The sequence below is a fragment of the Vidua macroura genome, chromosome 16 (assembly GCF_024509145.1).
Source record: "Vidua macroura isolate BioBank_ID:100142 chromosome 16, ASM2450914v1, whole genome shotgun sequence".
NCBI classification, from domain to species: domain Eukaryota; kingdom Metazoa; phylum Chordata; class Aves; order Passeriformes; family Viduidae; genus Vidua; species Vidua macroura.
This window is the reverse complement of record NC_071586.1, coordinates 9,583,261-9,603,785: the sequence shown is the minus strand read 5'-3', so window position 1 is coordinate 9,603,785 and position 20,525 is coordinate 9,583,261. Positions and strand designations below refer to the sequence as shown.

At 40.5% G+C, this 20,525-nt stretch overlaps 2 protein-coding genes across 4 annotated transcripts; one reads left to right on the top strand and one right to left on the bottom strand.

Moving 5' to 3' along the window:
• Positions 1–767: 767 nt before the first annotated feature.
• On the bottom strand, positions 768–18,603 carry METTL9 (methyltransferase like 9). Of its 2 annotated transcripts, none has more exons than XM_053992415.1 (5): positions 18,205–18,603; positions 14,470–14,660; positions 12,045–12,254; positions 11,434–11,618; positions 768–1,500 (listed from the first exon to the last, which is right to left on the bottom strand). In XM_053992415.1, the coding sequence occupies exons 1-5, from the start codon at positions 18,376–18,378 to the stop codon at positions 1,298–1,300; spliced, it is 963 nt and encodes a 320-aa protein (XP_053848390.1). In that variant the 5' UTR covers positions 18,379–18,603; the 3' UTR covers positions 768–1,297. The 2 variants fall into 2 exon arrangements, with proteins under 2 accessions (XP_053848390.1, XP_053848388.1); XM_053992413.1 differs by having other exon boundaries at positions 768–1,503; positions 18,205–18,600.
• IGSF6 (immunoglobulin superfamily member 6) lies at positions 2,045–8,603 on the top strand. 2 transcript variants are annotated; one of them, XM_053992416.1, is made up of 6 exons: positions 2,045–2,342; positions 3,927–4,274; positions 5,174–5,280; positions 6,316–6,369; positions 6,964–7,047; positions 8,190–8,603. In XM_053992416.1, exons 1-6 carry the CDS (start codon positions 2,276–2,278, stop codon positions 8,226–8,228), a joined length of 699 nt encoding a protein of 232 aa, XP_053848391.1. In that variant the 5' UTR covers positions 2,045–2,275; the 3' UTR covers positions 8,229–8,603. The 2 variants fall into 2 exon arrangements, with proteins under 2 accessions (XP_053848391.1, XP_053848392.1); XM_053992417.1 differs by lacking the exon at positions 8,190–8,603 and having other exon boundaries at positions 6,316–6,431; positions 6,964–7,029.
• Positions 18,604–20,525: the final 1,922 nt, after the last annotated feature.

Sequence of the window (20,525 nt, the reverse complement as noted above, 5' to 3'; positions counted from 1 at the left end):
AGGTAAACCTAAAATGACATGTTAAGCATCCTACCTGGCATAAAATCACCATTAATTATAAAAACTACAAAAAAAAAAACCCACAACAGACAACTTTTTTAAAAATACTTCAAAAGCAACAGAAGTCAGTTCTTACTTTACTTACCTGAGGTTTCTCTGATCTCTCACATTTGAACCCAAGCACTGCATGGCATACACCTGCCAGGTCTGTACTACTTACGATGTCTTTTGTTTTAAAGAGAAGTCATACCCCAACTGCCAGAAATTATCCACTTAAACAGTTTTTAAAACAAGACATGTTAAAATAAATAGCATTTATTTAATGCTCTTGAAGAAAGGAAAATGTCTCAAGTCCCTACAGCCTGATCCTCACAGGCAGTTTTACTCAGAAAATTTGCAAGAAACCACCTGCAACTTTTTTAAAGCTGAAAACATTTGGCAACAACTCACTTAGAGGGTTTGTTTTTAAAGCCATCAGTTTAAAGTGCAGTTTTGACAAGTTCTACTGTAACCCCTTTAGCTGGAAAATGGCAAATGCAAAAGTAATGAGGATTCATGAGGTTTTGACAGGGAAGAACATGAAGGAAACCCAACCAAAAGTGATACACTTTTTGTGCACTGTAATCCCATTAAACAATAATTAAATGTTGTTTAAATAAATGCAAGGTTGTGTTGCTACTGAAAGCTTGATTCTCAACACAAAGAGCAGCTGCTGCAGACAAGCATGGCTATGGTTACAAAAATGAACACAAAAGTTAATGCAAAAGTCATCTCAAAAAAGTTTATTCGCATGATTAAAAACGTGAAGAATGACAGTAAGAGAGAAAGTAACTTAGCATGGAAGATTATCCATTTCAACAGTTTTATTCAACAAGGCTTGAACTGAATGGATAACTTTATTGCCAGATTTTGCTTGATTTCTTTCACAACAGTTCACACTGCATGAGTTTCACCATTATAAAGACTATTGCTTTTATTTGGATATGATCCCTGTTGCAGGTAAGTATAAAAAAATATCCCCCATTGCTGCTGGATTGCAGAATGCAATGTTGGTTTAAGAGCTGGTAAAAAAGAAATACTCAGCTGAGGAGTCCATTTAAAAAACAACCTCCCCCCCCCCAACCCCCCCAGTCACACTACAAAGAAATACATTATTATTTTGGCCTTTAAATTTCTTACATGGTATTTACTCAGCATGGCAATCCCAAAATTCCCTCCCTTTAAGTAACCATAATTCAAAATCCTCTTTCAGAGGCTGCTTCTTGGGTTAGACTGTGGAGCTTTACTTCACACAGGCTTACACTGGCTTGAGGACAAAGACAGCATCATCCAGCACGTAGTAGTCATTGTACATGTCACCTTCACAGAGGTAGGGCAGTCTGGTGAAAGCCTCGATGGCAAAACCAGCTTTACTGAAAACTTCTGGCAGGCTGTTCACCTGTTCTTCCCAAGTGTGCCCTTTGATTTCCAAAACTTCTGAGGGCTTTTCCCACTTGCCACCTACTGAGAAAACAGAAGAGCTTTGTTTCGGTTATAAAGAAAACTTTATTGTGTGCTGCTTTTTCCTACAGAAAACATAATTACACTAATTATGTTCCTTTCCACTCCACACAGGAGGTTGCCACACCACTTGCAGACCTGTTGCAAGATCAGTTCCAGTTTATCCCTGCTGTTCAAAAGCAGCTTCTTTAAGGTTATCTTTTGTTACATTTTTAACTAGAAGTGCCAGGAGTGGCTAAAAGGTAACTGCCATTACTTACATTAGTTAGAGGCTGGTGTCCAGCAGACAGGCACACAGGTAATTACAGTAATTAGAGTCAGCAAGTTGAAAACTATGATTTCCTATGAAGCTTTCACCAGCAGATCACCCACATTACAGTGGATGGCTACTTTGTGCCTTCAGTGGCACAAAGTGCCTTTAGCTGATCTGCTAAAGGCTGCTTAGGGTCATAAAAAATTAAGAAGCTGATTCAGTAGCATGCTGGAAAATGTCTTGTTCTTTGTTATATCCAATGAAATAATCTGAAATATTATAGGTACAACTCTCAGGCATTCAAAATATAAAGTTCTTCACTCATTTTCCAAGTAATGTCATCCACAACAAACAAAAGCTTTCTGGTGTGGTCTGTACCTTTAACCAGTTTGCTAAATGCAGTAGTAAACACCCTTCTAAACAGGAAGTTCTACATCTTGTGATTAAGACAGTTCCGCAAATCCAAACATTTCCTAAGTTCCTCTTCCTTCAAGAAGATTCATTTCCACAGAGATACAAGAAATGGCATCTTTCAACAAATTAAAAAATGTGCTAATGCTGGTGTTTGACTGGATCCTGTATGGTGCTGGTAAGACTTTAAAAATTTCTTACATTTTCTCACTTAACAGCAGTTAAACAACACTGAGAATTTTGTGGTTATTATTTGCAACACAGCTACAAAAGAAAAGCATTGAAAAGTTTTGCTGAAAATCAGGTTAATTTCTGCTATCATCATATAACTTCCAAAGTACACAACTGCTAGCAAATGCTTTTTTCTTCAAAAATCTAAAACGCTGCTGTAACCTGCGATTTCTGGGTCAAATCCTGCTGCACTTCCCAGCTTGGAACACTCCAGCAGCAGCCTGGTTTCAGAGCAACTGTGTTTGTTTGGGTGGAGGGCTTGGGAAGTTCAGCAGGCAGCACCTGTATGACCTGAGGCCATGGAGTTCTGCTCTGCAAGGACACCAGAGCCTGTGGATAAGGTGGAAAAGAGAAGGGCATCAGCTGCAGAAGCACAAGCTACTGCCTTTCATCACACAGGGTGCAAGTACACCCACAACTTACAATCTTCAGATTGCTGTAGCTGCTGTGGAATGGCTCTGATATGGACCTGACACAGAATCAGTTTCACTTTATTACTGTAGAAGTCACAGCCACTGAATCTGATTGGATTTAGTGAGAAAAATGGTGAAGGAACAATGCTGATTGTTCACCATGGACAGGTTTGCAAATTGTGTATCAGCAGTACACAAAGAGATTTCAGGTTATCTTCTAGTTTGTTATTTTCTGGCAAGCAGAAAAGGATGCTATTTAGATACTACCTTTATTCTCACTGCAATAACCCCAATGCTATAGTTTAAATAACTACACTATTTATTTGAATAAAATTAAATATATTAACACAGAATTCACATGGATTTCAATAAGGACTTAAAAAAAATCTTCCAGGCTAGTCATATTAAACCCCACATTTTAGTTCCTTAATTAGAATGCTCTTCTCTGATTAACCTTCTTGTTTTCTCTGCACACATTTTTAAATGTCAGGACTAACAAGCACTATTATTCTTAGAAACCCAGAGTCAATATATGTGATGAAGTGGAGGAATATCTAGGAACTACTGTGAATTCTAATCAATGTTATGAAGTTGCTAAATTATAAATGTCTTGATTTATGACATTTCCACTGCCTACCTTCAGCTTGTCTGGCTTGACTCAGACCAGGAACAGTGGAGGAGAGAGAAAGCCCTGCAGAACTGCTCCACTGAGCAACTGCACTTAGGTCACACAACACCCACCCTCACTGGCCAGTACCCTCACAAACATGCAGCACTAGATCTCAGGCTAGAAACTGCACAAAGTATTCTTCTGGTCTTCTCCAGTGCCAAAGGAAAAATTCACATTGCTTCAGATCTATCAGTCTTCTCTATTTTGTCAAAAAATAGAAAGCCAAGCCAAGTAGATAAAGGTGTTAAATGAGCACATGTGCAAGCTGTAGGAATTATCTAAAAACAAAGTTCACTGAAAACAACCTTAATAATTTCAAGTTTGAAACACTGTTTTGTCCTTTCCTCCTACGGTTCCTTGAATGAACCAAAAGTAGTTGTTTATTCTTTTTAGACTGTACCTGGCTTTTTAGCTGTCCCTCACATCACCAATTGCTCCTTCCCAACAGGTGTTGCAGGTCACTGCCAAGTCACTGTAACACAGCCCAGGTTTCAGCAAGCTGACTCCTCCATGAACGTGTCTCTGACATGCACTTTCTCTGCCTCTGGATGCTCCTCGTCCCCACCTGAAGTTCTGTGGTTTCGCTTTTTAACCAATACACATCAGAAGTTGTGTACTCCCGGATGCACAGATCATCAGAAGTACAGAGTACACTCATCAAACAATAACATCTTACTTCAGATAAAAAATCTGACTGTAGATGACAGCGCTGTTTATATCTGTGGAATAGCATTTTCAGACTCAGATTCACCCCTTTCTAAACAAACAGGAGATGGAACAGTACTAACAGTAACAGGTCAGTTGATTATTCCTTCTTAATGAAGCATCTTAGAAGAAATAAATTATCTTTTCTAAATACTCTCTTTATTTATACTTTCAAGAATGACATTTAAGACGGAAATACCAACAAACCCATTAGGAGTAGTATGGCTATATTAAGATGTTATTAGTAAAACCAGAGGGATTCCACAAATAAGCATCTCAACCTTGTTTGCTAATTAGGCTGTCATACGATGAAGATGACTCTAGAATTCTACAAAAGAAAGAAGTTTTGCACTTATGATGTCTAACCACACTCTACATCCTCTTACAGAAAGACTTTTGTGGCTGTCAGAAAGAAGTATCAACAAGAAAATGGGAAGTAGAGAAACCAAAACTTAGTAGAAGTTGCAAGAGAGTGCAGGGCCTCAGACCTGGGGATTCACACTGCCAGCCTGAGAAAAATGCTCCAAACCTTTGTATCACTTGCCTCTAGTTAAGAAAGTGATGAAACTTCAGTAACTACATTTGTTTTACATGCCTAAAACAGAAAAAGAAAAAAACCCCAGAAACACTCAGCTGGATTATTACTTTTTTTATATTCCTCCTTCCTCTAATTCCATTTCTGAACAGAAGTCTATGAGCTTTATTCAGATATACCTTTACAGGAGCAGAACACTGGATGCCATTCTCTCTCTATCCCTAAAGGAGAGGTTTGTAATCAAAACTAACAGGTCTCCATTGCCCTTGCAAACATATGAGCGAACAAAAGGAAAATGATCTCACTAAGGAATTTAGACTGAAAATTACCCAGAAAAATATTGATGCTATATGGTTTTTTAATTCCTCAGAGAAAGGGAGCTGGAATGCAGAGTCTTTAAAAAAATTAAGTGAATCAGAAACTGCCCTTTATTCTAACACTCATTTTTAATAAAGGATCAGGGAAGCAGCTCAGCAAAGGAAAACTCATCTCCATGATCATCACCTCCTCCTTACTGTTCCTGTACAGCTCTGCTGTGCTCACTTCCTTTGTGATCTACAAGGTAGGCTCAGAGTGATTTTCTGATTTTGTTCATTTTGTAAATCAATGCAGTTTTAATGTCTCCATAAAGGGAATAAAAACACATTTCTACATTTCATAACTATTATGGTTAAGTTTTAAAGAGGAGGTTTGTTGAAGTCCATGTGCTGCACACACACCCCTGTGAACTCCTGTGTGGCATGTACCTGGACTCTCAACAGCAACCACATTTTTTTTTTTCAGTAAAGTGTCTGAAATAAAAGGTATTCTGAAGTTAAAATTATCCTGAGAGTATAAATTTCCAGTAAAAGTAAAGTAATTTAAATTCACATTGAAGTATTTATGAGCTGCAGTAAAGTTACTGCAGACTGACCTCGCTTGTCTACTGACTCTCTTCATACATGTACAGAAGAGAGACCTTGGTAAAATTTAAAAATATCAGAGACTTGGAAGAAGTTTTATGCTTACAGAAACAAACCCATTAAATTGCACATGGTTAAAAGTTATGTAATTATTGTTTGTTTTTTTTTAATCCAGAACAAAATTTTGTTTAGATAAAAACAAACAAAACTACAACAGGAATCTTTACATGATAATTAGAATTTGACAGGAGAATCAGGACTTCACAGTTCTTACTGGCATGATATGGTAAAATGACTCTTTCCTGTAGTGACTACTGTTGAAGCATAAAGACAGGACTGGCTTTTTCATTTTTTTCTTTAGAAGCGAAGGTACAGAGTGAAGAGTACAGTGGGAAAAATTAAACAAGCCTTCTTCAAGGGAAAAACTGGTTCTGTGATGCCATTGGTTTATTTTTGAGAATTAAGTAGTGTTTCAAGCAGGTCCCACTGTGCTCAAAGCAAAACCACTGGCGGCATCTACTACCAGAAGCTGAAAAAGGCTTCACACGTGAAAACCTCTCTGATTTTCCAATGGTACACGCTAGTGAAACACTTACCTACAAACTGACACTGCAAAAGGGCAACAATTTTAACTACTCTGCTAGCTTCTCATCTTAGATTTTAATTGCTTTTTCATTTATTTTCCTTCTCTCCAGTTAAAACCAAAGCTGCTAAAGAAAAGTGGGAAAGACCAAACAACAGAGAACTGTGTATGTTACCATGTTATTTGCTTTGGCTGTGATTCAGAGCTTCTTCTTCTTGTCTTTCTGAAGTATGTTTGGCATCAAATTTGTGATTAGTTGATGATTCCATTAAAGAGACATTCTGAGCTGCTAAGGCTTCACTTTAGATTTGTACAAAATTAGTTTTCAATTTATATTTAACTAATTTTAACAAACCAGGTAATTTATTTTTAACACATTGGATGCATGGTAAAGTTAATCTCTGTAAAGGCCATCTCTAACACACTGTTTCCTTTAGGTTTAAGTAAATTTTGTTCAAACTTCTAACAATAACAGGTTTTGCTATTAATCAACAACAACCTCCACCACTATGTATCCTTGTATAAAAATCAGAAGCCATGCATTTAAGGAGCCATTAAAGAAGGTGTATATGTTAAATAATGCAATAATAATGTAATTTAAAACTCTTCTGCTTGCCAAACTGCATGTTTTTAAAATGCTACTTAGTAACATTCCCAAAGACCTATCCAGGTAAAACACCTAAATTAGAAAAGGTAGAAAAATATGTTTCCTCCAACTTAAAATGTTGCACTGAACCAAAACATTTTAAATTATTTGCAGAAAATAAATAGCGGCCGAAAAATTTTTCAAGCAATTGCTCAAGAACTTCAAAAGCAGAGATATGCTCAACACTGGCAACAGTCTGTGAGTATCCACCCACCAATACCTAAATTTATGGGGAAAAAGGGAAACCAGAGGTTTTAGGAGTTTGCTGTAGCTATTTCCTTTAAAGTTGATAGAGATGTAAAAAAAGGTATTCTGAATGACAGAATACTGAGGGACATTATAAAGCATTCTAAATGGCCATATGCATACAATTACATATACATATTTATAAATGTGTGTATATATACACACATACACACACCCATTTTTAAATGTATGCTTGTACATTTAAAATGAGAACTGCCATAAATTTGTACTTTGCCAAGAAGAGGTCTGGTTCTGTACTGTTTGGTAAAATGCATGGAGCATTAAAAGGTTATGTTTAAAAGTACTGCTTTTTCAGCTCTTCTTTCTCCATTAACCCAGAGTAAAGGACAGAAACATAACAAAACTATTATAAAAGCTCTGTAATAAATTTAAAAGTATTTCCCTTCCTCCAACACACAGAGCCTAAATTAAATATTCAACCTTACTGGGTAAAGCCACACAACTTATTTCATCATTTTAAATTTATGCCATTAAGTCTTATATGACAATAATTTTACACGTGCCATGTAAATTATTAAAAAAAAAAAAAAAACAAAACAAAACCAAATCACACAACTTTAGAAATTACACATATTTGCAAGCAAAGAAAACAGCTTCAAAATCTTGCTTCCAAAATCTTGCTTCTCTTGAGAAACAATGTTAATTCTTTCCTATTCTGAGCGCAGAGATCATTCAGAGATGCAAGGAGGAACCAAATGACACACAGACCAAAGTCAAGCATTTCTCCTATATACATTTAATTTCATTAATTTCCATACAGCTCCAATCATTTTCCTCTATAATTACCCCTTTAAAGCCTTCCAGTCCCTGCTGACATGACCTAGTCCTTGGTTTGACCATCAGATATGAAAATATGGGCTATGTTTTACTGCCCTGTGCTCCCTGGAGCTTAGGGTAAGAAACATGTTCTGAAGACTGTAGATACCACAGGGACAAAAACAACTGGATTAGAGGGGAGAAAAGTGTTCCCTTTACTGAAACACTAAAGGGATGGAGTTTGCCTCAAAAAAGAAATTCTGCCTTTATTAAAAAAAAAAAAAATCACTGCAGTAACAAAACACTTCTTTCCCTAGGATGATTTGGAAGATGACAGTGTTTATCAGAACAGATGAGCACGTGCAGCACTTCAGATTTGTTCAACAGTTCTCCTGCATGCAAAGGAGCAGGTGAGGAAGTTAAGCTTCTTCACAGACTTCCTTTGCTTTAAAGGAAGAGGAGAAAACCTTGCAGGGCAGTGTTCTTTGGGAGTATATTCTAAACAATCACCAGAACCAAGTGCATTGTACCTTACATCTGTGTTACCTATTCCATTTTCCATTTCCAAGAACCCTGGGAAAAGACTTCATCTTTGTAAGATAACTGCTGATGCTTCATAAAAGTTTCCTTTTTTAGTTTAAATTTAATTCTATCTTTTTTTTTCTCTTTACATCAACTTTTATGTATTCCTGTTACACAAAACAGGACGTGAAAAATGTTTGACAATTGACAGTAACAGAAAATAAACTCATTTCATGGGTGAAATTCTGGATTTGCTCATTTTAATAGGTTAGTTATTGATGTAATATTTACAGACCAACAGTAAATGAGCCTTAGAACAGCTTAAACAGAGCAAAACCTGTGTATTAGACAAGCAAGCAGAAAAAACTGACAATATAAACACACACACTATCCTGGCAAAGCTCATTTGGGATGGGAGCATCTTCCAAACCTATTTAGGAAAGTAATTGTCATTGTGAAAACATTGCTCCTCCAATACTAAAATTCACCTGCTAGGCTGACAACCCCCATCTCCCAGTCCCACCATCCCAAGTCAGGAATACCTGGAGCACCATGTTTTGCCTTTACAAACCTGTTCAACATGGATACAAGCACAAAAAAAGAACTACACTATCCAGTAAAAGGCAGTATACTTTTTTTTTAAAGTACCTTTTTCAGCAGTTACTAGCAGTTAGCCGATCTCCAAAATCAGCACTTTTACAAGGTACCTGTTGGTATCAGGCATTTTCCCTTCTAAAGAACAGCTGCATCTTTTATCATAATTTAAACAAAGCAGGTTTTGTTTAGCAAATGAAGTGGCACTTCTCACTTCTGCCAGATGAGAACTGAAAACTGAGACAAAGCAGGGGTCCATCTTACACACTACTGTGTTTCCAGCTCAGTTAATAGTATTTCAGGAGGACAGAATACACACCTTTGCCTTCTCATCCCTGTCAATCCATTACAAGGATATTAACACGTTCAACAAGTAAATTTCACACTCCCAGGCTCCCAGTGTTCACTACTTCTGAAGTATGGCACGACATTTTTATTTTAGAGAACCTTACATGAGTCCAGCCATGTATTACCCAATAATGACTTTTCCTGTCTGTATTAGGAAATCCAAAGGACTCTTCTATGACTCTATGATACACTTATTAAAAATGAAGTTGTGGTAATACTTGAAGTTGTGGCTGGTCTAATACCTGATGATTCATCAGGTTCTCTTGCCAAATTTAGACACTTTTAATAACTGCATTCCTGGTTGTTCTGCATGTTGAAATAAAACTGAGAAGCCCCAGAGAGAATTTATGACTGAGCTCCTCTGGACTCTAGGTGTCACTGTCATTCCACAAACAGTGAGCACAGATCTGTATTTTAATTTCTTCTCCACCTTGCTTTGTTCTCTTAGAGTAGGTTTTATGTTATTCACAGAGACAGCTTCCACCATTACCATCCCATTATACTGCATGTCATAAACCATGTATCTCATTTTGATTAAAATAATTTCTCCACTTCAATCTATGGATCTATCACTGGTTAAACACCCCAACGCTTTTCCATTTGGTCTCCCTCTACAAAATTAAAAAGTTTCCCTACATGGGTCCAAGCTGGTTTTAATGAGCTGCTACAAGAAGTTACTTGAACTCTGGAATGTTCTCCTCTTTGAATGTTCCAAGCATAATTTTGTTATATACAAAACATATGTACATATCTATTTTTAAAATGCATCATGTAGAACAGCTGAGTGAAAATACTGAAATTCTAAAATGGTTTTTGCATCATGAAGACAGTCTGGCAGCTAATTGTCTGTTTCTTTAGCCTACAGTTAAATTGATCTTTAGTGGGAAAGTTATAACTTTTTATGTGCTAACCTGCACTGTTAACAGTTTATATGGGTCCATATCCATAATTGTGGCAAATAGTGGCAAAGGATTTCTACAAGGGGAAGCTATATTGTTCCACATTATAGGTACAATAAGTCGTAACCAAATATGCTTGAAATACTTTACAGATGCCTAAGTCAAACACCAAATCTAATTTAAAACACACTACTTTTCAAAATACTTACAAAATTACAAGCTCAAATACTGTATTATAAGTAATTCTTCACCTGATGGCATTACTTCTTATACTTTTTTTTTTCTCTTTTCCCATTGAAATACCACTAGCATGTTAAAAGAGAAAACTAGATTCAGTTTGATGCATTTGTGATTGCCAGAACGTGATTTGTTCTGCATTTTCTGGGCATCCATGCCTTTCCACAGACAAGTCTTAACACTCAAGGAGAAGTAGAACAATGACTGATGAACATCAGCCTCCTGGAATTCAAACCACCTTCAAGGTGCTTCAACCTCAATCCACAATCACAGGCATGTAAAAAGGTTTCTAGTGTTTTTAGAAGTTTAGTCATAAGCACAGATTCATCTGAAAAATCTCTCATATATTTCTTTAAAATCCAAGTAGGGTAAATAATTGAGTTTTGGCACTGATCTTTACTTTTTTATTCCTGTAACTAGTGCAGTGTAAATTCATACAATATTAATAGTGGTTGATACTTTGTATTTGTAGGGGTCCATATTTTACTTTGAGACCTCATGCTGGAAAGTGAAAGTTATCTTTCTATGGATTTTTAGGTGGGATTGATCAGGAACACTTGAAACAGCTTGACCTGAATGGCTCTATTCAGCATTAGACAGTTCTGGTGGTTTTGCTCAATTGGTCACTAGAGACAGCTGGGATCACCTCTGGGTCAAGGGCCCTAATCAGGGACCAGTTTTCCCAAGTTGCTGAAATATGGTTAACTTGCAAAACAGGATCTGTGACTTCAATATTTGAGCTTTTTGTTAGTGTCAACAATGTATTCTGTGGAGTTAACAAAACAGTTTACATCATGTGGCCCATTTACCTATGATTTCATACTTCTGAACATATCCTCTACTAGTTATTAGTAAAAAATCAAATACAAACATGTCTTTTATGAAACATTTAATTTGGAGATATTAGAGCCTGCAAATGTTTTCTTTACTTGCCTAAACAGCTATTAATCTGTGCACTTACCATTTTCCACATAGGGGTGAAATGGCAGAACCAGTGCTAGGATGACTCTGCCTCTGGTTGGCTCCAGTACACTTCTAATATCTTTTAATACAGTCAGTGGTTGATCACAGCGATCCAGCAAATTCAAACAGCTGATAACATCATACTGAAATCCTGTGTTTTGCCATTCATTTACACCAAGCACCCTGTGAAAGGAAAGAGATACAATCTGTTAAATAAAAAGAAGCTGATTTCAGACAGAACTACTGAAGAGAAAAATTCCCTGTGGATGTGTTGATAGTGCAGGTAAGGTCAACCATTTAGAGAAAAGACAGACATGATCCCTTCTAGTCTTCTGGAAAAGAAAACTAAATCAATGATCAGCATGGCTGCATGTCCAGCCCTATGAACCTTTATACTGCCTGATAAACATCAGGTAATAAAGGAGACAAAAACCAACACTGGTAAGAGGGATCATCACACGTGGTTTTTTTCTGCTTTTGTACAGGCTAACCCTTTCCATAACAATCAAACAATAAAGCAATTGACTGAAAATACTGAATATTAAATTACAAATAGATTGCTTGCTGTAATGTCTGATATAAAGGATGTAGGAATTATTCAGTCAATACCTGTATTTCTTCTTCTGAAGCTGCCATATCATAGTTTCAGACAATTCAGTGGCATAGATCTCTTCAAAGTGAGGACTCATAACTTTAGTGACTTCTCCATCTCCAGCCCCTAAATCAAGAAGTCTGTGGGATTTCCATTCAGGATTTATTTTAAGCAGTCTTTGAAATTGTTCTGGGGAAAACACAAACATTGAGCCCCTTCCAAGCAGCCTAAAATGTAAAAACAAGAAATGACCGATTTTGTACAAACTTTAACAGGACAGGCAGTGAAGGAATTTAGAATGTGCTTTGGCAGGAACCAGTCATACATAATAGTAGACAAGGTCACTGCTCAGATAAATTTTAAATCCAGTTCAACTTGCCTTGCACTTGTAAGAGATCAAACACAGAGCTACATGCAGTTACAGTGGTTAAGACTCCAGAAGGAATTTGATTAGGTAAGGAAGAGCTCGTGGGGTGCAGCTGAAGAAAATGATCGCATTGAAAAAAAAAAAAAAAAAAAGGGGGAAGAGAAAAAGTAGGAAAGATAAAGACTGAACCTTATTTGTCACATCTGCAGATTTGAATCTCTGCTACCTACCTTAAAAACAAAAATAGGATGAAATAACAGAGGAAATAAAAAGGCTGCAGACACAGAAGTATGCACAATGAATGAGGAATAGGATGTGGAACGAGAAGGGAAGCCAGGGAACAGATTTAAAGAATGCATGGGGGTAACGCTGCTGGAGGGGCAAAAGAGATTTTTAAAATTCTGTGTTACAATGGCTTTTGCTGCTATCTGCAGATCCTGCATTCAACATGAAAAGCTGTGGAATAGAAAATAGACAACTCATTAAGGAATTGGGTAGAGGTGACAGTTGGATTCCTTATGGATCAAGTCAATGCCATACCCGCCCATAACTGTTTGAAGACTACACAGTGACACGTTTCAGCTGTCATAGCAGAATTCAATGATGAAACAGTTAGAAGAACAGGCAGAGGAAGAAGAACTGGTCACTAATAGACTGCAGATAGATAAATACTATTCTTTAAACTCCTGTTGGATAGCAGGTTAAACTTAAAGACAATCAACAGGAAAAAAAAAAAGCAAACAGGAAAAAAAGGTAAACAGAGACAAAAAGACTCAAAGAATAAAAAATGTGAAAAGGAGCTGGCCTAGGAAAGACTGACTACTAAAACCCAAAGAAACAAAAAGGACAGAGTATATAAAGTCATAGAGAAGAAACTAACCAGGATATCAAATGTATAAAAATAAACAGACTACATCCAATTTAAGTAGAGCCCCCTTGCAGCACACATGTGTCAGTCCACACTGTATAATTGGCTCATAGCTATTATTCCTAACAGCATTATGAGGTGTTATTCAAAGCCCTGAAGAGCCTTTGAAAAAAAATAGAAGAGAAAGGAAGAAGAGACCAAAGGAACCTTTATATAAAGCTACACATAACTAAGAACACCACAGGGAAGCTCATAAAGTCGTCTGAGTAGAAAATAAGGAAAAAGACTATTTTTCTAGCCCCAGTAGACAGCTCCTATTTTGTATCAGACTGTGCAGAAGTATGTAGCAGGTGCAGAGGTGGGGATACTGGAGAAATTGGCTAAATGTAACAAAATGCATTTTTCATAAGGTCAAAGCTGATAATCTGTTAAACGTGTCTGAATGGGGTAAGGTGAGCAAAAAAGAGCCCTGCCTTGTTTGAAAAAAATACTAAAGCACCCATGAACAAACTCCCCTGCAACTGATGCAATAAGAATAGAAGAATGCTGTTTTATCAACTTAAGTTTTCCTGCTTTGCTGATGGCTCATAAGTCAAAAATACTCCATCAGAAGTTATCTGTTCCAGTGCACCTTACACACAAATTGAGGTGGAATTGTTTTAGAGAATAAGAGAAAGGACAATATTCCACATTTGTGTTACAGGCACAGCACTCGGCCACCTCTGCAGTGTTTAGAAATGTGCCATGATTTGCCATGGACAGGCAAACACACTCCACTAGGAAGAGTTTTAGGTACAATATTGAACAGTCTGGATACAGCCACCAGGACAATCACAACAGTAACTACACAAAAATGTGGCAGTAGGGAAAGGGCAAGGTGAGGGAGGGGAAGAAAGCTGAGGGAAGAGACACAGAGAACACTCTCTTAGAAGAAAATTAACACAAGCAATTGTTATAAAATGCAATTAGAATCCTCTGACTGCCTTGTATTAATTGCAATTAGCTCCTCTGTCCCCCCACTGGAAATGGTGTTCACCAGTTAAGAGGGCTGGGAATGATGAACACAGGAGGGCATTTCACATCTGACAGAGCAGCAAAGGGAAATTGCACATTTTGAAAAGCTGGCAGATCAAGGGGTAGGGCTGAGCACTTGAAAACTCTAAATCCAAATTGTATTTAGCTTACCCAAGATCGACTTTTCACTTACCCATTGATAGATGTTCTAGACATAAAAAGGCTAAAAATAGAGGATACAAAAGAGTGATAGAGCTGGATAAACAGCCAGCCTGACTTCTCAATGCTGTTGTTTAAGAAGATCTGTGTTCCTTGGTCAAGGTAACTCTGGACAAAAATGGGCTGAAGGGATTCAGACAACTGTTCAGTATTGCAGACATACCACTAGAAAAAGAGATAAAGGTTCATTTTAAAAGTTCAGCAATGTAAACCCAGAAGTAGTCAAAATTAATACATACAAAACTATTACCAATTTCCATAAATACGAAAACTTTGCTTTTCTTAGAGAATTTCCAACAGGGTTAAATTTAACCTCAGGGTTAAATTAACTTAGAATTGTAACAAAGTGAGGACTGATTACTTGCTAAGAAATAGTGCTTTTAATTTTTGTCTTAATTATTACCCCATACTTGGAAGGTATCTTCAAGGTAAATTCCCTAGAAAGCAAACATAGGTCCTCTAAGCAAAAGTTATGTTAAAAAATTTCAATTTCTTTCTAATGAAGAACATCACTATCATTTTTCACTTGCCTACATTTACATGGAGTTAGACACAATGGCATTTTATGAGAAGGACTGGCACTATTTTCTATCATTAAGAATTAATCTCTACAGCCAACACCCTCTCATCTCCCCTTTAAATTTTGCAATAATGTTCCTTAATCTGACTGCATGTGTTCATTGTGCAGATAGGGAGCTTTAAGTATCCTAAAGTGAGATGTAGAATTTTAGCAGAACCTTGTAAAAAATGCCCATGGAAGGACAGAAAGTGGGGTAACTCAAAGATTTAACATACATGTGCTCAGATCCTGATCCCATCACATTTGTTTGCCTTGTTGGGAGAGGAACATTCACTCAAGGCAGGTTTACACAGCATTCAGCACAGTGGAACTTGCAGTCATCACTGGAATGGGACAGGATTCTTACTGCACTGGGTGCAGCTTCCCAGCAGCAGTGCCAGCAAGCAGAGGAGAGCACACAGTGCTCCAGGGCCCTTATGCCAGATTCATGAGCAGGGGCTCCATCAAACACTGGCCCAAGGCAGCAAGGGAAGGCCCCTCAGCTGAGCAGCAAACGTGCCTGCTGAGGTTTGAAAACCTCCTGTACAATGGGTGCATTTCTGGCAGAATCAGGCTCTCAACTGTACTGTCAAACACACTGGTGGGTGGAACAAGTGAGTGAATCCTTTCCTCTGAAACACAGATTCTGAGCCTGGCACAGGGATCCCCAAAACTGCTGATTCACCCATTTAGGTCTCTTCTCACTGCAGCTCAGCACTTGTTAAATAAATCAGCATAGGCCAGTGATTCCCAAAAGGAATCCTTAGTGGCTCCTGCAAAACCACTAAAGTAGCAGTTTGTGCACTTTGTCCATTCATTCAGAAGCCAATTCCAAGAGCCTGGCAAAAGCAAACGATCCCAAGGAGCTGAGGAGCAGGCTGGGATGTGTCAGGTTCACTCACAAGGCTGCTGCCTCACTCCACTGAACAGGTTTGGCGTGGCTCAGATGATTTGCCTTTTGCAATGTGTTGGCAGTTTCAACCCAGAAGAAAACCTTTTCAAAGCCTTGGGAAAGAGAAGCTTTCTTCCATAAGCAGCATGACTACACCTGAGCTCATACACCTTGGGCTTCTGCACTGAACTCTCACCTGCAGTTCCACTGAAAAACAACAGTGCTATAATTCTTTTCTTTGAAACTTCTAAATATTGACATAACCACTGGCAGAAAGATGATGGTGACAACTAACAAACCAAACTAACTAAGCAAAAATTAGGTGTTATTCACAGATCTCCAATTTCTTCTTCTCACTATGGTTTAGTGGGTGTGGTGCTATTTGGTAAAAGGTTGGACTTGATGATCTTGGAGCTCTTTTTCAACCTCAGTGATTCAATGGTTCTATGACCTCTCACGGTTAAGCTTGCCAATAAGGTTATTGACAAATACCTATATAACACTGGTGAATAACAGAAATTCTAACACGTTATAAGAGGGAAAAAAAACCCACCAAACCCCAACAACCCTAATCTAAATTTCAAATGAAAAAAATTGGTGAAAAACAGCTTAATTCCAGAACTACTTCCTCAGAACAGAAACTGTTTTTGTTTTCCTCCACATACAACATATGAAAGGCCACTAGTTACGTGACAAAGTGTGTGCCATCTCTTATGTATTTTCAGATTGTTGTGCTAAGACCTTTTTTATAAAATGTTATAAACATTGCAGCTCTTGCCTAGTATTAGTGAAATTATGAAAAACTTCTTTTAGATAATTTACATAAAACTAGTTAAGTCAGTAAAACTGCAGAGTCGAAGTACCAGCAGTCTGAGCACGCAACCCTTGCTCACCCTACAAACTCAGTAACCATAAATTTTACTAAATGTACCAAATAATAAATACCTACATTTAAAATCTAGATCCAATAAAATATAGATGGAGATTATCCACTGCAGTTCATCTACCTGTCAATGACACAGGCACCTCCACAACACATTTCCCTGACTTGTCTTTCTACTACAGCTTTTAACAACACAAAAGACTTTCAGATTTTCTTTGTTCACCAGAAAGAAGTTCTTCTGTAAACCTGAATTCTGCTTCTCTTTGTACTTATGTCCTGAATGTTCCCAACAGCAGACCACAAGCATTAAATTCCATCAAGACTCTGGATGTCAGTGCCCACCCAGAGCACTAAGAAAGCTGCAGAAATGGATCAGCAGGAAGAATTATGGTCTTCCTTTGTACAGCAGTCCTCAAGTGTTTATACTACATCTTCTTCGTTAGCTCGCTTCTGCATATTTAACCTAGATTAAGCTGCCAGCTTCCTTCTGCACCAAGACTTTTTATTAGCCCTTTTAACTCCTGTCAGATTTTCAGCAGCATTTCGCCAAAACATAGTGCGGATCTGAACACATTCCAAATGAAATCTATCACGTAACCATCGCATTGCAAGGGCATGGCCTCTAACTTCGCCACAAGGTACCGACCCATGTGGCCACACTGCCCAAACATAGCACTAACCTTTTATCGCAGTCGGATCACATTGCAACAACTCATTCCTACTCTGCCACCTCCTACTGCTCCAAGGCCTCTGTGGGAGTCTCAGTTTGCCACTTTTTTTTGTTTTCCTCTAGATGCACCGGTACTAATGACAAACATCTCTGCGATTACAAACCCACCCCCGTCACCACCACCTGCAAACTTCCCTGGAGCGCTCTCACATCGCTCACCGGACAAATGGGAGTGTGCATCGAAAAAACCGGGGTGCGCGTCCAGAACCCGGGGCGCACATCCAGAACCCGGGGCGCCCCTCTCCCGGGAGCGGCTCTGGCCCCGACCCGCCCCGCTGCGGGTGCCGGGACGGGCGCTGCTCCCCCGCCGGTGCCGCCGGGCTCGCCGCGACCCCCCCGCGGCGCCCCCCGAGCCCGCAGCCCCGGGAGCGCTCCGCGGCGCGTTCCGCAGGGAGGGCGCACGGCAACTTTCTCACCGCAGGACAGAGCAGTTCCCTCTCTTTGTCTGCGCTGCCCGGCCCGCTGCCCCCTCAGCCCGCACCGGGGTCCCCGCTCCTCCCGCCGATCCCCCCGGGCGGACCCCCCGCCCCTGCCCGGCGGAGCTCCCCGGGGGCGGGGGGTCCCTGTGCCGCCCCCGCCGCCCAGCCCGGCACGACGGGGAAGGGAAGGGAGGGGCGGGCAGCGCGGCCGCCGCCGGGGCCGTACCTGGTGGTTCTCCCTGGCGCCCGGGGCTGGCTGGCGGTGGCTGCCCATCATATTCACGTAGAGGGACCTGGATAAAGGGCTCCGCAGGTACCGGGCCGGGCCAGCCCACATCGTCCTCCTCAGCACCCACAGGAGCAGGGTGTAGCAGCCCAGCCAGCACAGCCACAGTCTCATGGGGAAGGGGCGCGATCAGCCCCGCGCGCCGCCGCCGCCCCCCCGCTCCATGGCAGCGGCGGCTCCGCTCGGGGCCCGCGCACACGCTCCGGGCGGAACGCGCCGCCGCGGCAGCGGGGCCCGTCCGGACGCCTTCGCTGCGACACGCCGGGGCCTGGCGCGCACACCCGCTCCCTCCCTCTCGCTCGCCAATGGCCGGGCGGGGCCGCGCTGCGTTCGAACCGGAGCGGGGCCGGGCGGGGTGGGCCGGCGGCGGCGGGGCCGGGCGGAGTGGGCCGGCGGCGGCTCGGCCGGGCCCCTCGGCCGGGCTCCTCCTTCGTCCCCGCCCCGGGCCGGCGGGAGGGCGGCGGCCGCCTCGGCGGCGCTCGCGCACGTGCTCGGCGCCGCCCTGTCAGCCGCGCGTGCGCAGAGCGGCGCGGGCCGAGCCTCGCCGGGGAGGAGCCCTCAGCGAGCGGGGCCGCTCCTCAGAGCGCGTCCGGGGCCCGGCTCCGGCCCCTCACGGCCTGCGCGGGGAGGCGCCGGCAGCCGGACCCCTCTGCGATCCTGCCTTCCACCTGGAACCGCCTCTGATCACATCCAGCCGTGCCTATCCTGGGAAATCAGCAAAACCAGGGCAACAGCAGAACATTGCCAGAGGATTTTTGTGTGCGGTTCATTTTCACTGGTTTAACTCCCTTGAGGAAAGTTTTTGACTTGAGATCTTTAGACAGTTTTCCACTGAGGATTGTTTGGGTGTTTTTGTTTTTTTTTTTCCTCCCTCCAGTAGCTAGATGAGCTACAATGCCATTTTGGTCTATTTTTATTTGGCTTGGGATTAAGACTCTCCTTTCCATGTCTCTTCTTATTTGTAAAGACAGACTAGTTTATTTTTTCCCTCCAGGAATAAAACAACTTTGTAATCAAAATCCAAAATGACAAAAGATAAATTCGCTGCTTTTTAAACAGACATCTGCGCACAATATTATAAACCAGTAAATAAAATTACTTCAGGTTAGTTACAAGTTGTTCACACGGAAACATCTTGGTTTTATCACATAAAAAATACAGATAATTGATGGCACACCAAATAAATGAAGAAATTTGCTAGCTTTTGTCTTTCCATTGTTAGCATACAACCTGGGTGTGCCTAATGGAATTTTTCAAAATTCCTACCCAGTGTTACATTTGTCATTAACATTCTGATGCAGTAGTTGCATACTCAGCATATTTTTCTCTTGACAAGCCATAAAGAACTCACTATTCATGCATATTTAGGTAATAATTTTGATGTATAGTCATTTGCATATAAACTGGTGGATTTGTAACCAAGCACTGGACAACCTCAGCAAACCCTTTGTGGTGGAAGCAAGCTTTGCCACTCAATTAGGTGTGCTGGGAAAGGATTCCCAGAAATAATGGAATCACTTTTTCTACTTTCTGCTCTGCTACTTGGAGATCATTTTTTCTTTGTCTGGATGGAAAATTTCTATAATCAATTGAATCCCTGGAGTCAAAAAGGTCCCAAGCATGCCCAAAGGGTTGAAGGCAGCTGTTGTTGCTGACCCAAGGAGCCTGGCTTCTGGAGCAGCCTCGGTGGCAGGGCAGCACAGCCTCGTGTAGTCCATGATGTGAATCATCCATTTTCTCAAGAAAATGTGATGCCTCAGGTTTTAGCTTTTCTATTTTTCAGATTCTGTACTGCTTTAGTGTGTGGGTCTGGGCTTCATATTAGGGGATGGTGAGCTCTCTTCACAGAGTAGGGTGACAAAACAATTCCTTTTCCAGCTGGGGACCAAGGACAACTGACCCAAATCTCAGGCCCAAGAGCATAAACAATGCGAAGAGAGAAAAACAAGAAGGGTGGGACTTCATCAGCTGAAGCTGTAACTGGACAATTAACTCCAATATGCAAATGGGGCAGAACTTTAAAAAGTGAGAAGATCCCGTGACCAGTTGTGCATTTTGTGACCATTTTGGGTTCACCCTGGGTGTAGCCCTGGCTGGGCTCTTGTGCTGCCCAAGGTGGATTTATTGAGGTCTCCCAATAAATACCTGCTTTATTCTTGAACTCTGTCTAGTCTCTGTTCTAGGTCAGCCTTCACAAAGCATCAAAGGCAGTGATAAAACAACTTTCCCTTCTATTACTGAAACATTAGCAAGAAAGGGAT